At 38.4% G+C, this 17,274-nt stretch overlaps 1 protein-coding gene across 1 annotated transcript in view; it reads left to right on the forward strand.

Annotated features, from left to right (window-relative positions):
• The window catches only part of COL4A3 (collagen type IV alpha 3 chain), a 68,073-nt gene extending 50,837 nt beyond the window's left edge, over positions 1-17,236 (forward strand). Inside the window, exons 38-52 of the mRNA XM_055723549.1 lie at positions 202-328; positions 589-669; positions 1,665-1,763; positions 2,751-2,801; positions 3,776-3,961; positions 4,622-4,752; positions 5,230-5,302; positions 6,623-6,694; positions 6,816-6,935; positions 7,994-8,092; positions 8,647-8,859; positions 9,521-9,698; positions 10,748-10,862; positions 12,159-12,331; positions 12,609-17,236. Coding sequence (XP_055579524.1) covers positions 202-328; positions 589-669; positions 1,665-1,763; positions 2,751-2,801; positions 3,776-3,961; positions 4,622-4,752; positions 5,230-5,302; positions 6,623-6,694; positions 6,816-6,935; positions 7,994-8,092; positions 8,647-8,859; positions 9,521-9,698; positions 10,748-10,862; positions 12,159-12,331; positions 12,609-12,693 — 1,803 coding nt within the window. The 3' untranslated portion in view covers positions 12,694-17,236. The remainder of the gene's footprint in view (positions 1-201; positions 329-588; positions 670-1,664; positions 1,764-2,750; positions 2,802-3,775; positions 3,962-4,621; positions 4,753-5,229; positions 5,303-6,622; positions 6,695-6,815; positions 6,936-7,993; positions 8,093-8,646; positions 8,860-9,520; positions 9,699-10,747; positions 10,863-12,158; positions 12,332-12,608) is intronic.
• The last annotated feature ends 38 nt before the right edge of the window (positions 17,237-17,274 follow it).

The raw sequence follows: 17,274 nt of genomic DNA on the forward strand, positions 1-17,274 counted from the left end.
ATCTTTTTTTCTTAACTATAGCTAAAGGATCAGTGGTATTATGGGAAGACTTCATATAGTTACTTTGCTTTTTGTCTGAAAATCATAATGAACCATGATTTTGCTTACTTAACCTTCAAAATTATGTATGGTTTTTCTATTGTTCAAATATGGAATGTAATGTGATTCTTTACTTGTTTGTGTGTGACTGCTGTTTCTCAGGGAGATCCAGGCCTCCCAGGAGTTTTGGGCAGCAAAGGAGAAAAAGGATCCCAAGGTCATCCAGGACATAAAGGAGTACCAGGACCGCATGGGATCAGAGGGGAAACTGGAGGTGCAGGAATCCCAGGTATATTTTATTTTCAAGGGATGGTGAGATGCTGACGTTTCCTGAAGAAAATTTCTCAATGAACTACACAGGGTGCCTGTGGTGTGGCACATTTATATTCAACTGCTGTGAACCTAAACAGCTTCTTTGCTTGTCAGGCTAGTTTACCTCAGCTAGAGATCTTTTGCAACTGTCCAAAGCAGAAATGATAGCCAGCTTCTCAGACTGAGTCTGAATCTAGTCATAATGCCTCTTCTCTCCCACACCCTTTCTTCTTACAGGAAAGCTTGGACCTCCTGGAGATACTGGTGTTAAAGGACGGCAGGGCCGCCCAGGACAACAGGGCATTGCAGGCCCTCCTGGTATGATATATAGCATCGCTCCCAGATCACTGCCCCCTGGTTTGTTATTTTCTTTGCAGCGAGGCAGCTGATGTTCTGAGGTTTTTAGAATTTAAATGATGCAGTTACAGTCTCTGTTTATGTTAGTTCAAGGCTTTATTTACTTTTCTGATTCCAACTAAGGTCTTCAACAGCCTGTTTGCAATGTTGTCAGTTCAGCTGAGGCAAGAGGATTTAATTTTGTTTCACTTTTGCAAAGCTCCCCACCCTGGTGTTTTTTTATTCCCAGAGGTCTCAAGATGTGATATCCACACAATTGTAAGAAAGGCTTGCTCTACCTCCTAAAAGAGAATAATAAACTAAGATGTAGCTAGATGAGGAGGAGAAAGAAATTAATTAAGAGTGGAAAGAGAGGACAGAGTTGTACTTGTCTTTTAAAGCAGCAAAAAAGATAAAACCATTCAATATACATAAGGGGGAGTATGTAAAAATGCCACAACAGAGGTGTGCAGTGCAGACTTTATTAAAGTGAGTGCCAGTCACTGTCTTCAAAAAGAGCATTGAATGCTCTTATGTCCAGAGATTCTCATCAAAATTATGTGGTTTTGTAGACTTTAGTGAAACTGCACTGACTTTAAATAGAGTTAGTGAAGATCAGAATCTACTCCATGTTTAGAGAAACATTGAATTTGTAATGAAGCCAGGCAGAGAAACCAAACAACCCATGCTGGTGGAAATCCATACAGGCAAAATTAAAGGCAGGATCCTAAAATACCTTTGAAAGATAGATGGTTACTGCCTGTGAAAATAGTGGGGGTGTTAAATCCACTGAAGTTCGGTGAGCTCAGTAAAAATTATGTGCTGTTCTTTACAAATGTTTATATACCAACACAGTTACATCTATCTTTGAAGTAGCTGAACTGATTCAATTTTAATAAAGGGGACTCCTATCTTCTCCTTTTGAAATGCAAAATAATAGAAATGTAAATGATGATATGGTCCATTATAATTCACAGGTGCTGTTGGAGACCCTGGAAAAAACGGACTTATTGGTGAAAGAGGTGATCAAGGTCAGGATGGTATGCCTGGTCCCCCAGGAGTAAAGGGAGAACCAGGTAACACCAGTGAAATATTTCTATTCTATTTTACAGTTGTTTTTTTCCCTAGTTAAACTGGCAAGCATTACTTGGGAAAGATTAATAAGGAGTTTCTCTGGAGCCAAAGATAAGTTTCTAAGTGTAAGGTTTTTCACTTTTATGTAATTCATAGGTTTTCCTATGTAATTATTGGACATGCTGTCAACAACCCAAATGCATATGTCATTATATAGAGTTATTTGTTTTGTTGACTATTATACATGAGATTTGTCATATAGTCACCTCAAAATGTTAGTTTGCAAGAGCCAAAGTATTGGTGTTAACAGTTCTTAAGTGTTTAGTGAAAAGAACCAAAATCCTTTTAAAGGAGTCTCCTCCCTTATGTGGAAACAAGATAAAAGGAATCACAGTGTTTACTTAAATGAACAGTGAAGGTTTCCATGACCTGGCTGTTGGGCTGTAAAACCTTTCATTTTAAATATCACTCCTGACGTCATAAACATCCACAGATAGATTTAGTCCTTCACTGAATTCTGACAGAAGGTGTTTTCACATTTTACAGTGATAATTTTTCTGTGTATGTTAGTGTAATGAGGATACTAAGAATGCATTCATGGTAGGAAGTTTTTACATACTAAGTTTGAAGTAATCACTGTTAATATATTTTCTGGTTTAGGTATTTACATTTCTTCTTCTGTTTTTCACACTAACTGCAGATTTTTCTTGGGTTTTTTTTTTTTTCCTCTGAAAAAAGACAAAGCTTATTTTGTAGAATGTACCTGAAATATGATTGATTAATAAGAGTTCCTACTATAAAGGAAAACTTAGAAATTTAATTTGTATTTCTGGATAGAAGGAACTGAAATAATCAATTATATAGTATGTATAACTAAAATCTACATTTTGATTCAGTGAATTCTGAAGAAATGTGGGCAATATTATGCAACTATGATGTTTTCTAACAGTTATTCAAGACTGAGTATAATGTGACCTAATATTTTATAGGAGCACCAGGGAGAGGAATCCCTGGCTTTCGAGGTATTCCTGGTCATAGAGGTGAGTTGTCTTTTTCAGAAAGCAAAAGCTTGATTTTTAAATACCAGAATCATCATCTTCCTCTTTAAGTTGCCTCCTGCTTTTGGATGCTTCAGTTGGCACTAAGAGCGTCAGAGGAAATCAAAAGTGATTCTGTGCTTTTGATTAATGAATTGGTGCTATATACTAAATGTATAGATTTGCTTGTAAAGTTGAGACTATTGTAAAAGGGAAGTAAAGATCTAACGATAACAGATGATGATGCTGAATACTAAAAATAGTCTAAGAAAGCTGAAGTGATTGCATTTTAATTTTGTTCATCTCCCCTTCTGTGTTGATGGAACAGTTGACTGAGTGAACTTTCCATTTTTTGTTTTCCACTGTATTTCTAGTACTGGTAGAAATCAATTGATTGCTTTACTTACAAAAAAAATAAATAAATCTCTCTTCATATCCTTTATATATTGATCGTGCACTCTAAGATCAGCCTCATAATAATATCCTTTTGGAGTAATCTCTTACTTCGTTGCACTCATTGATGCTTTTAGCTGGAGTTTAGAAGGATTTGCCAGTTCTGATGCTCAAAGAAGCATTTCTGCTACTTATGCATCAAGGTACAGTCCCTGCTCTGGTTGTTCTACCCTCCTCTCAAGTTTAGTCCTTTGTATGAGCAACCTCTGAAGTGGAGTTTTGGAGGGGTTTTTTGGTTTGTTTTGTTTGTTTGTTTGGGGTTTCTTTTTTGTAGGTTTGTGGGGTTTGTTTTTTTGGGTTTTTTTGTTTTTTTCCAAGAGTGGTGTATACACTGCCTTGCAGTGAGTCCTGTCTTCTCACAACTATTTTGCTTTACAGTAGCAAGGTGGCTTTGGGGACTTCTCCATACTAAAAACAAAGGCTGAATTCCACCTTTGCGGTATAGTAAATGCACATATTCTGTGTAGTCATACCATTTTACTATCTTGACAGCTCTCCCCAAATGTAATACTTGTACTTTGCAGGAGTCAAAGGGGACATGGGACTGCCTGGTTTTCCTGGGCCACCGGGTATGAAAGGTCATCAGGGTGATCAAGGACCTATTGGACCTCCTGGCTTAGTGGGGTTACCTGGATTTCAAGGCACAACAGGCATGGCAATTACTGGCCAGAAAGGGAATAGAGGTATTGCTGGTGCAGATGGAAGACCAGGTGTGTTGTTATAACTCTTTATCTGAAATGATAATTGAAAGCAGAATTCAAACTGTCCAGAACTCAAGTTTGAAAGGCGTCTTCCCCCAGGACAGCTTCATAATTAAACAGGTAGTTCCTTTACCAATTAATGCAATGTTACCATTGCAAACACCGTGATGGTGATGTAAATAAAAACAATGCTAAGCTTTGCAGTCCACTCCATTGCATGATTTTGCTTTCTTCCCTTGTAGTCTGTAGGGCTGCTGAGGTCCAGCTTTAAAGAAGTGAGATAGCATGAGTGTGTAATGTGGCACTTAGGGACGTGGTTTAGTGGTGGACTTAGCAGTGTTAGGTTTGTGGTTGGACTCAATTTTAAAGGTCTTTTCCAATCTAAATGATTCTGTGATTCTGTGGCTACAGGCATAATTACAACTGGAAGATATTCAGAAAACTGTAGTGCTGTAGAGTACTGTAAGAACTCTAATCTCAGATTAAATTAGCAGGCTAGGAAAAATGATTTTATTCTTTTTTTTAAAAAAAGGTATATTTCCTTAGGAATCACTGAGGTAGTAAACATGAATAGCACTATAGAGTTGTTGAATGTCATCCTGGATTGTATGTAATGTATGTGAAATGTTGTTGGCAGCGGTCTTTACTTACTCTGATGTTTCTGTACAGGTTCTCCTGGTTTTCCCGGACCTCCTGGTCTTTCCACTTCCAGCATAAAAGGAAGCAAAGGTGTTAGAGGGGCAGATGGCATACCAGGACCAACAGGGCCAGCCGGCGACATTGGTCCTCCTGGTCCAAAAGTCAGTGAAAAGAATATTGCTTGCTTGTTACTCCATTGTTAATTTGCTCTTACCATGAAAATAACACCCAGGACAATTAAAAAGAAAAAAGAAAAGAAAAAAACCAACAAACCCAAACAACCAACACACCCCACAATCAACAAACCAAAACAAAAAAAATATGCCACATCCTTCCAAAAAATCCTTGTAATAGAGAAAAGATATTAAAATGAATATGAAAAGTAGTTTTTATGGACTTAAGTGGACTGAAAAGAAATTACTGTGAATTTCTGACATATCATTTCCTTGGTCATTCTGTGTTACGGAATAATAATAATTATGGGACTATTTCTAACATGCTCAGAAATGGAGCAGTTAATTCTAGTTGTAGCATATGCTGTGAACATAATGCTTTGAATATTCTGAACAAAAAGATAATGTACTTCATAGCGTGCAGATGCTGCTTCCCATTTATTATTGGTGTTACCTGATTTGCAGGGAATAGAAGGTCAGTCAGGTTATCCTGGAGCTAGAGGGGACCCTGGATATCGTGGATTCCCAGGTGTAAAAGGTATTCATGTATTTATTACCTACATTTCTGTGTGCCAAATTAAATCATTTACATGTTGCATTATAATAGTATTTGTGTAATAGTACCAGGTGTGGTCCTAGACGTGAAGTTTTTCCATCAAGAGCATGGTGTAGGTCAGCTATAAATTAAAGCATTCACTAGGAGAGCATTTTCTTTGAGCTAGATGCTGTGGATATGTCCAGACTGATGTTAAAGTGACTTCAATGGCCTCTATTCCAGGCAAATTCAAAACAAGTTGACTAATAATGCATAAGGACTTTGGGACTGCTAATTAGTAATGCCACACCACTGCTAGATGATGTGACTTTTTGGCAACCTGTTAGCTATAGAACTCAAGACCATGTAATCACAATTACAATTACCCAGAGCACTGGGTCCTATGCTTGGTGTAAAATCGTCCCAATTATAATCTAACCTACCAGTTTATCAGCAGACAAACTGTTAAATGTATTGGCATCATTAATTTCATATTCCTGAGGATTAGTTGGATCAGGAGCTGAGCTGACTAAAAAGACCTTTTTAATGTAGACATATTTCTAGTTATTTAAATCTGATACAGGTCTGCGTTACTTCACTATTCTCATTTTTTCAGTTGCATGATTTACAGTGACACAGAATTGTCGTTACCTGTTTAACCTACTGGTTTGTATTCCATGCTAATTATTGTGTATTTTATATTTGTTCTAATTTGAAAAGTCACCGTACAGTCAGTAATTATACTTTCTTAAGCAGAAAGCTGTCTTTTCGTGGCATATTCAGTCAAATCTCCTGACTTGATGATAAAAATACATATTATTTTTTTTATTCCCAGCAGAGCTGTGTAGAGTAATCTGAATGTAACCTCATACTTTGCACAGTGAAAGGAATTGTTTATTACATTTCAAACACCTGAAAAACTATACAACCCTCCCAAGAGTCATCAGTGTAACTGACAGTAGGGTTTAAACTGTGTTTAAACTGCACATCATCACTGAAGGCAGCAACTGACCTGCAAACTCGGTGACAAAAACACATAAGATAAAAAGGACATAGTCTAAAGTTGAGATTTTAAGCTAGGTCTATGAGACCAGCCATTATATGAAGATAGGCATGGAATCATCTTCATATAAACTGAGTGCACTTGGCCTAAAAATTACACAGTAACAAGCAGAGATGTAGAAGTCCACTTTCGCATTTCAGCCGAGTCTACAGGCTATGTTACTCTTTGGGAAGGTTGCATGGATCATGCAGAACTCTAAACCTTGACCATTGTTTTGACATTTTAAACCAGACAGACAGAAGTTCAATCTTCTCTTTTAGGAGAAAAGGGTAATCAAGGACCCCCTGGACCACCAGGTGCAGAAGGGCCAAGGGGACCAAAGGGCCAACATGGTAACCAACCATTCTTGTTCTAATACCAGCTGACTTAGGTTGATTTGTTTGGGGTTTTCTGTAGTTTGTTTTCTTTCTTTTAATACAGAGCAATAGCTCTTCATTATATTTTTCTTGCAAGGTCCATCTGGAGTCCCTGGGAGAATATTCTCTGTCCCAGGAAGCAAGGGCCCTCCTGGACTGCCAGGAATCCCAGGAACACCAGGTGATCAAGGAATTCAAGGGATTCCTGGACTACAAGGTGGTTTAAATTTTTTATCTCTCTACGTGTTTGTGTGTGCTGCTTAGTGGAACATTTTGGTTTTGCGGGAAAACATGCTTCTGCATAGAAAATTTATGTGTCTTTAAAAACACCTCTCCATATTTTAAAAAACGTTATTTGTATCTTGTTGACAATCTTATGGTTATAAGCTGTCCCGTTCCACCTGCCCTCCACCCGCACAGTCAGTGAGTTTTTCCCTCCAACATAAGCCTAAGCAAATGAATGGAATAAGAAGTAAACTTGGATCAAAACTTTCACCATTTTCATACAACCAGAACCATGCTCAGGATGTTTGTCATTCTTGGGGGGGGGCAGGAAATTACCGTGTTTAATAGAAGTACTCTAGATGTGCTACAAAGTGATCATGTCTGTCACAGTCTGGGGATGGGAAGGGAAAGGAGAGGCTGGCTACTTCTTCACTGGCACTAGAAGTGAAGCCTGCCACGTGAGGAATAGGGAGCAAGGAGCAGGTAGGATGAGGGGTGTGCAGTGGGTACTTGCCCACCCTTCTCAATACCACAGCTTTCCACCCCAGCACAGGAGCTCCCAGGACGGGCAGGCAGGCTTGCCAGAAGGCATGCCCCACTCAGAAATGACAGCTGCCTCCAGCATAACAAGCTGGCACTAAAGAATTCTTCTTTTACACTTTCCTTAAAGTTGTTTTACAAAGGAGCTGCATTATTTATAGAAGTACAAACCGCGGCCAAGATAATTATGGCCTCTTGCTATATTTCTGAACTATTTCTATTGTATGGCACATGCTAAAAGAAGCTATTTGCTTTGGTTTCTGTAAACATTTCTTATGAGAATAATATTGTTCTGCAATACATTAAATATTTCCTTGTAATCTTCCTGCTAGAAAACATGGTGACTGTACCGCTACAGACAGTCTCAAAAATTACTAAATTCATGCTGGTGTTTTCATTCTAACACAGCTACATTTATGTGGGAATTTTAACTTTATCCCTTAACAGTTATTAAAATCTGGAATAACTACTCCTATGTGATTCTGGGTTTTTTTCTTGATTACAATTTAGGACCTAAAGGAGTAAAAGGTCTACCAGGAAGTTTTGGTCATCCAGGTCAACCAGGACTGCCTGGTCCTAAAGGAGACAGGGGATTTCCAGGACAAAGAGGTACAGGAAAGCAGACATCTCTGACTGCTCTTACTGAATTTACAGATAAACTGTATTCCTGATTTCTTCCTTCCTATTGCATGGATTGATATTCTGTAACATTTACAGTAGCTTTAGGGCCAGAAGCACATCTAAGCATATTTTATCTTTTAATAGATGCATGTTCACAACTGAAATAATAATTTACAAAGATATCCCTTGATTGTCTCCTCTGTTGTTAATCATATTTGTTTATCCATTTGAAATCCCTGGGTATCAGTGTGCCTTTTTATGACATCAAAATAGAACTAAATTTTTCTATTCAGTCACCATAAAATGTTTTTACTTTTACAACTTTTTTTGTAAAAATAGCCATGGTTCTTTAAAATACCTCACTATTCCATGAAACTATGTAATGTAAAGTTACCTGAGCTAGGTCTGAAGGAGTTAATCTAGCAACAAATAGTATCTTCTTATTGATAATTGTTTTGTTAGTTTTCGAGTGGTTCGACTAATTTAAATGAAGTAAAAATTCAAACAAAATGATTGCAGTCATATTTCTTTCCCCTCCACAGGCCAACCTGGACTTATTGGCTTTCCAGGTCTACAGGGGTTACCTGGATCACCAGGTACTATCATTGTTAGGCCAACAAGAAGAGGTTTTATCTTTACCCGGCATAGTCAATCAACAAAGATTCCTTCATGCCCACATGGGACGTCGCAGATCTATGTTGGCTATTCGCTGCTTTTTGTGCAAGGAAATGAACGAGCACACGGACAAGACCTTGGTACTGTATTGGTAAAAATTTTCAGATAGTTTTCTTTAGAGTCTAGTAATGCGAAATTGTCACAAAACCAAACTGACAGTAAGTGTCCAAGATGAACGTTGGTTTCAACCATCAGTGTCTAGAGTGGTCTGCTGCTCTGAGTCAATTCAGGAATTGTGGCTTGAAAGACACCTTTCTTCCCTGCACTCCTGTACTCCCTTTTCGCTATCCCTAGACATTTTTGAAGAGGAATTTGGTTGCTTGTGGATAGACGTCTAGTATACATGTTCACAGTATCTGCATAGGGCTGTCAGTAATAACACAGGATCTAAGAGAGAATCTTGCTATTTGGAGACCAAATGGGATGCCTTAGGGTGTCAATAATAGCACCAGAAGCTTTTGTTTAAGCAGCTGAATCCCTGCCACTATGTCAAGGACCAATACAATTCAAGAAGATATTATTTAAACAGATTTTCTTCTTAGCCCTTATTTTCTACATACGTGTTTTTATATAGAACATAAGCTTTTAGCTTTCAAATAATTTGATTGTAGATGCTTCACTCTATATAGTTGCCAACTGTTTTAATCTTCACTATAGTAAATTGGATGCCACCACGTCTCTTTTGTTTGCTGCACTAAGTATAATCTATCTGTGGCAAACCTCTTCTCTTCTGTCTTTTAGGAACAGCTGGTAGCTGCTTGCAGAGATTTACCACCATGCCATTCTTATTCTGTAACACCAATGATGTTTGTAGTTTTGCTTCTCGCAATGATTATTCATACTGGCTGTCAACTGCAGCAGTAATGCCAATAGACATGGCACCAATTTCTGGCAGGGCACTAGAGCCCCATATAAGCAGGTAAGAGTATAAAAATTTTAGCTCTTCTGGCCTGGAACCACAAAGACATCATAAATTGTTTTGAATGGCAAACCTTAGGCAAAGACCTGCCCATCTCAGCCAGTACAAGCACTGGGTTTAACCACCTGATTTTTGATTGCTCACCTGAATATGCCAGATACTCAGTGATACTCTTTAAGAAAAGTTAGATTGAAGCTAGTGTCCTACCGCAGGGCTTACTATCCATAGCTGACATAAGAAGATGGCACACAATCCTACTGATTGCAGTGATATTTTTTTAAAAAGACAAACTATTGTTGTGTATATTGAAGGCGGACTAAAATGAAATAGCTTCATTATTTGGAATACAGTACAAATCAAGTTCTGCTTTCAAATGTGTGTGATGCATTTACTGTAGCTGGTGAAAAACGTTGTAAGTTGCGGCTGAAAGTTCTCTGCGATGAAACACTCTTGTGCAATTGTAGCCCTTCCTAGTTGCTTTAGAACAGCTGAGAAGGATGAAGAGCATTTCAAGAGGAAAACCTCTAAAAGCATGAAAAAACAAGAGTAGCACAACCAAACTGGGGAAGGCAAGCTTTGCCTTCTGTCTTATAGCCTACCCTGCCCAGCTGTTGCAATCTAGTAGCTCAGCTTCATAGTTTCTTCATTTAGGAAACAAAGATTACTTTTTTTTTCTAATCTTAGCAAATAAAGGTACAGAACTTTGATCTACACCATAACAACATGAAGTAGTGAGTACATGAAGAAGGTAAACTTTAGCTTTTTACTTCAGTAACGGCAAAAATAGGAAGCTCATGTGTTCTGGGACTAATTTCCATTTTATACCAATTTTGTTTGGTGTTACCTTGCTTTGCAATCCCCACTAGTATTTGGGTTACCTTCAGTTTACTTCTCACCATATTAAACAGAGAAAACCTTTGTGAGTTGTAACATTTATAGTAAGCCATGCCATTAGGTAGCTGCTATCCTAGAAGATCCTTTCTTTTTTTTGTCTGCTTTTGTGTTTTCCCTCATATCTGCAGCGATTGCATGTGTGTTTCTTCTTACAGGTGTGTTGTCTGTGAAGGACCTGCAATGATAATAGCAGTTCACAGCCAAACAACTGCAGTTCCTGCATGTCCGGAAGGCTGGATATCTCTCTGGAAGGGTTTTTCTTTTGTTATGGTGAGAATATAAAGACTTGATTTATTAATTTTATGTCCTTTCATTGACATTTTTACCTGCTTATAGCTCATTTGTTTTTTTTATAATTCTTAATATTTTTTCCCTTTAGCAATAAGTAGACAATAATTCTATGAACTCTTTTTAACTGCCAGGCACATAAGAATAACTGTTCTGATCTGTCTTCAAAAATAGGTGGCAGGAGGAAAAGTGGAAAAGATGCAAGAAGACCCATAGGATTTTAGTCAGAAAAATAACTGCATTCTCTCATTTTCATGTGTCATGTTAAGATCTAGGAAACAGGTTTGGGGAGTGGAGTGGTTAAGCTGGTCCTGAACACAAATACACAGAAATAACTGACCCATTTCCATGGCAGGCAGTTCTTTTGTAAATGAGGTCTTGGGGCTGAACTCCACAGAAAGCTAAAATCAAAACAAATGCAGAACACTGTCCACAAAAAACTGCCTCAGCAATTTTGTTGCCATAACAAGATATGAGTGAAGAAAGTTCATAATGTGACTGCAAATTAAGAACTGATTATGGGAATAAGGGTGTATCTATACGAGGGGACACTGCACTTTATCTTTGCTATCCATGCCTGTGGGATGTCACAGGGGTGCCAGCAAATGAGGGTAAAAGACAGCATTAAAGAAAAACACACTCTTTTTTGCATGATACAAAGTCCTTTTAGGTCTAGTGTGAAACTTGTTGTCTCTCCTGGGATTTGGCCCTAAGTAGTAATAATAATCATAACCTTGGAAAACAATGAGAGAATTTTTGCAGCATCTGGTTGAAGTAATTGGCTTGTTTCCAGCATCAGCAAATTTAAATGGTATTTTCTAGCCATTTTTCTACTGTCATAAATGTAGAGCTATTTCTACAAGCATTTAGCGACATCAGAGAAGAAAAATGCCTTCTTTGCTCTTTGTGTTTGGAGAAGCTATCAATGCAACAAAAAATACGAACACACACAAAATAGGGAATTTGGCTTGTTTGTAATTCAGTTACTATCACCCTCAACTGGACAGAAGCCAGCTCCTTTCTAGTCTCTGTACTGGTTACAATTTCATGGAGCAGAAAAAGGCTTTTGCGGGGACTTAAATGTCATAATAGTCCTTGAACTTTCATAAGGCTTCTGTGCTTCATTATAAGTTTGATAAAACTAATCTACGTTCATTTTGCTTTGTCCAAGATATACCACAGAACATATGGTACCTTTTTAGATAATTTTTTTTGCCTGCAGTTTACTAAAAGCTGATGGACAAGTTCTCATAAAAAAAAATGTGTTGGTGGTTACAGTATACAAGTGCTGGCTCAGAAGCTTCTGGCCAAGCATTGGCATCTCCTGGATCTTGTCTGGAAGAATTTCGAGCCATTCCATTCATAGAGTGCCATGGCAGGGGGACGTGCAACTACTACACAAATTCCTACAGTTTCTGGCTGGCATCGTTAAATCCAAGAAGAATGTTCAGGTAAACTGAACTTCCTTGCATCCATACGCATCACATTCATGCTGCAAGTGCCTGAGGAGAATATAACTGCCTGCATAACATGGGGGGGCTCCCTTAGTAATTCCCCCCAGTTTAGACATCCCCCTTCCTTAGGTTTAGGCTTGTTCTTTAGCACAAAGATGCCTTAAGTCAGCCAAAGATTTCAGTGGTGGTGTCAATAATTCCATATCCAACACTTCATCATTATTTAAAAACATTTACATTCACAAAAAGTAAATGTTTCTTTTCTTTCTTTTAGGAGACCTCTGCCACAGACTTTGAAAGCAGGAGAACTAGAAAATATCATCAGCCGTTGTCAGGTCTGCATGAAGAGACCAGTCTAAACAGTGGCCACTCTTGATGGAACATGAAACTCTGCTTTTATTACAAAGAATTGCCTAACTCTAAAGAGCTATAATTTATATTAAAGCCCAACTGCATCTGGAAAGAGAATTATAAATTGCCAGTGCAGCACTGTGGTGAAGTAGGGCAACAGTTTGACTTTTGTCTTTGGCAAGTGACAAAGCACTTTGTTGGAGAAAGCTTGTAACGGCAGTCCGCAGGGGCTTCTGCTGAACTATGCCATTTATAAGCTGCATCTTCATGATAAAACTATGGCATCACCAGATCTTTAATGAAAGGTGTTAATGCTGCCTTCTGTCATGTGCTTTTCAAACAGCAAGACAAGCTAAATGCTCTAATATCAGCTTACATATGTTCAGTGTTCAAAGTGGATGTAATTTAAGATGAAAATCTGGCACTTAAGAGAGATAGGGTTCAATAGGAAATATTTTCAGTGCACTTTTAAATATATAATGATTCATTTAGGGTTGGTTTTGTTTTGGTTTTCTTGTCTAATAAACAAGTGTCTCCCCACTTACCTCACCATTCCTCTGGCTGGCAAACAGGAATACCATCTTTTTTTATATCCTGACAATAATAATGGTTCTTGACTAGCCAGAAAAGGAGCTACACCATGCCCTGGGCAGGCAGTACAGCAGTGACCTGCACTAGCTGTGTTCTCCAGAGTGACTGTGGCTAAGGACTGACTAAGTGAAAGTGTTGGAAAGTTTTCGTGGCTTTTGACATAATCATGAGATCTTTTAAATTCAAAAGCTGACAGTATTTGGCCTCTACTATGATCACATGCTTTTATCTCTACTGAAGAACAACTAATTACCATATTTTAATTTGGTATTTTGATGAAATTAACAGTTACTGTATGGCTCAAGGCCTCCCATGGCATTACCAGGTTATCACACGCCCAGCAGGATGCGATCGCTTTCTATTTTATTTTTAATAGATAACAAAAATATAATATTTGCATTTTGCAGTATTCCATATTTTAAATATTTATTGCAAATTATATTCTGTATTTAAATATTTATCACAGATTTCTGCAAATGAAACAATTTATTCCATCCAGTTAAGCGTATGCATCCAAAATCTAAAAAAGACTGATATTTAAATTGTACCATCTAAGCACTGACTTATACAAGAGAATCCAACTGTAAATGAACATAAATACTTGAAAAGCACTTTCATTTACTCATATAACTTATATACAATTGTAGCTCTGAAGTTTTTTTTTTAATATTTATAACATTGCACTTGCAAAGCTATTTAAAATTGTAATGTTAACATTTAAAATGTTAATATTTTTAATACTTGCACAATCTATCAGAATTCCAGTATTTAGTGTTATAGAAGAAACCTGACTCATCTGAATAGTTCTGTAAATGCATCATTTTAAATGTAGGGTCTAGCAATTCATTGAAATAACCAAGATTTCTCATTTAGATGTTTTTTAAGCCAGTGAAATTTTATATTGTTTCTGTTAAAATACTTGCATTTGTTTGTCTGACTGTTTGAATTCTCAGTGTTAACCTAACTAAGAAAAAGTTTTGTGTGTGTTTCATGCCAGTATCTTCTGACAGCCTAACATGAAGATACCATCTGCATGAACTGAAAGGATAAATTATTGTTTGCTTTAACAGTCATAGTATTTCTGTTTGCAAAGTACAGTTGTGAATTTGCAGGTTTTTATGAAGAATCTCTGTGCAGATGCACTACTGATAAGAAGGTATTAATGTCAAGTTAAGATTTAGTCTTCCATTTGAACCAGGTTTGGAGTTGAGGGTGTTTTCCTTTAAACAATCACATATATAGATTTTTCCATAAACTCTGAAGTTTGCTTTAAATATTCAAATATAAAATCCACACCTGTTCCTTGTTAGGTTGTTGGGGGTTTGGTGGAGTTTTTTTTTCATTAAGGCTCATCACAATCACCCAAAGGCATTGTGCACGGTATACAATTGATGGCTGTGGAGACCCTCATGCAAAACTTGCTAGCAGAATGCAGGATGTAAGTGCCTGAGATTGAAGTCTGCTGGAAATGATCAGTAGAGGGTAATGTGTAAGGAGAAGGGAACAGATGGTGGTTTTAAAGTCCAAAGGTAAGTTACAAAGAGATGTCTCATAGTATAGCACGTAACTGAAAGTTGTGCCTTGTTCCCAATTCTGGCGTCCACTGCTCGCTTTTTATGTGGCCTTCAACAAGTTACTGAGGAAAGATTTTCATAAATAGCTTTAGATTTTGAGTGCTCAAACTCAGTCTTTCAAAAGCATGGAACACAACTACAGGGACGCACATGTTCATCAAGTCTAGCATAATACAAGCTGGACACTGAAAATCAAGGAAAAACCTGAAAAAAGTCGATCTCTGCAGATGCAGATCATTTGACGCCCCTACTGCTAATGATTGTTGTGAGGATTAGTTAACTCATGTCTGTAAATGCTTTGAGAGCCTTAACTGGAAAGTGCTGACGAGGTGCAAGGTGTTAATATATTGTACTGAAAGAATGGAAGCACGAGAAATCAGAAATAATGAGCAAACACTGGGGGGGGGGGGGGGGGCAAGCGGGGAAGAGGAAAGCAAACCTTCTGCTAAATACAGCCAAATAAAAATATTTTGACTAAATAAAAGACCCATTTCACTTTGGTTTTTTTCTTTGTTCTTCCCTGTGCTAATGATCTTTTCCAGTACCTATGCATATTATTATTATTTAAAAAAAATAATTGATAGTGTCATGTGATTAAAAGATAGTAGGTAGTTTATCCTCAGAAAGACTCTGACCCTCTTCTACTTGGATTACACTAGAAATCTAGAGCTTCAGCACAGAAACTCAGCCGGATGTCTGCCTGCTGTCTTCCTAGACCTGTTTCTACGTAGGATGCTGGGATGGGCTGGTGACAGACAGGGGTTTCAAATCTGAAGGACGTGGCCATGTTCGAATTCTCTTCTACGGCATTCATTCATGTTTTCTGCTGGATTCATATGCACGAAGCGCAGGTGGGTGGCAAGTTGCTGTTGACAGAAATAGTATGAAAGGAAGAGTTGTGATTACACTAAAGAAAAACTAGGAAGAGCGCCCTGCCCAGCGTGCCCCCTCCATACGCAGGTGCTGCGTGCAAGCTCCATCCGGGCCTTGCCTGAGCTCTGCTGTAGGTGGGCTTGTGTCCAGCCCCCTCCCCTGCTGCTCCCAACTTTTTCACTTGCCTTTGGCCTGGCATCTGACTTGTCACCCTGCATCTGCCTGACAGTTGCTGGACAGTCCACAGAACCTTTAATGTCACCAGCCCAGCTCTGTGTTGCTGTGCCCAGTATGGTGGGACTGTGCCCTTGCTGGAGAGATCACTGCCCTGCTGAGGCTGGGGTTGCCTTCCTCTGCGGAAGGAAGCCACGCTTGCAGCTTGCTGGCAAATACAGCTGGCCTAGGAAACCCTGTAACCCCAGGTGCAAGAAAGGAAAGGAAGTCAAAACCTGTAAAAACTAGTTTTTCTAGTAGGACTTGTAGTGTTTCCTCAGTCAGAAGGCAGTACCCAGAGGTATTCTGTAACTGCACCCAGACAAACAAGCAGGTTCTGTGCAGCAGAGAGAAAAGGGTACCTAAGATTGTTAAGATTTCAGTGTGAAAATAAGTAAGACTTATCTGAAAATCAAACTGATACAAGTGTTGTCTGCAACATTGTTGAGGATAGCCTTTCAAATCACTGAAGAAAATCAAGGGTATCTGCAGAGATCTGAAAACAGTCAAAGAAAATAATTTGTGCATGGGCCTTCCTGAAAGGGATGAGAGTACAGCTAGGGTACAGCCTGATGCAGTCCTTTTTGAGATTTGACAGAATACAGGGGTAATTTATAACATGATACTGCACTAGAAATCACCAGCAGGGCTCTTCTGGAGAATTTCCTATGGAATAGTAGAACTGAGGTGGTCTGTGGCCACTTTTATTGGGTGACTGCTCAACTGATGAACAGTCATATATTCAACGGAATAAAAACAGTTACATAACTGATCGCAATATAAAATTATATATGTGGAATCCTGGGAGACAGACCATATTTCTACTGTACTTCAAGAATCAGGTTTTAGACTTGTTACTGTTTGGTTGGGAGGGGGGCTGTTTCATGGAATTTTTTAAAGACTAAATCCCTATTGATAGTTTGTAAATCTTAGAGCCTGGAGGACTGGCAAAACTGAGGAGGAATCTTGTACAGAATGATGGGGATTGCCTGGGAGGATGTGCTCAGGCCAAAATTTGTGTTTCAAGGAGGCCAAATGTAAGATAACGTATCTAAAGGCAAATAAGGTAAACTTCTCATGTTAAACAACTTTTATCTAGTAACAGATCGTATTTCAGACCACTTGCCTCTGTAAAACAGTGCCGTTTGTATCCATAAGGAGCTGAATTAGCAAGATGTGGGCCTTGGATCAATATATGCTTCAGTACTTCTGACATCGCTACTTATTTTGACCTCCAAAACATTGCTGTGACTATAAATCAAAACACAGGGCGAGCTCAGAGGCTACTTTCCTCTCCTTAAAAAATTATCTGCTACATAGAATAGTGTTCTTAGTTTG

The sequence above is a fragment of the Falco cherrug genome, chromosome 11 (assembly GCF_023634085.1).
Source record: "Falco cherrug isolate bFalChe1 chromosome 11, bFalChe1.pri, whole genome shotgun sequence".
Lineage (NCBI taxonomy): Eukaryota > Metazoa > Chordata > Aves > Falconiformes > Falconidae > Falco > Falco cherrug.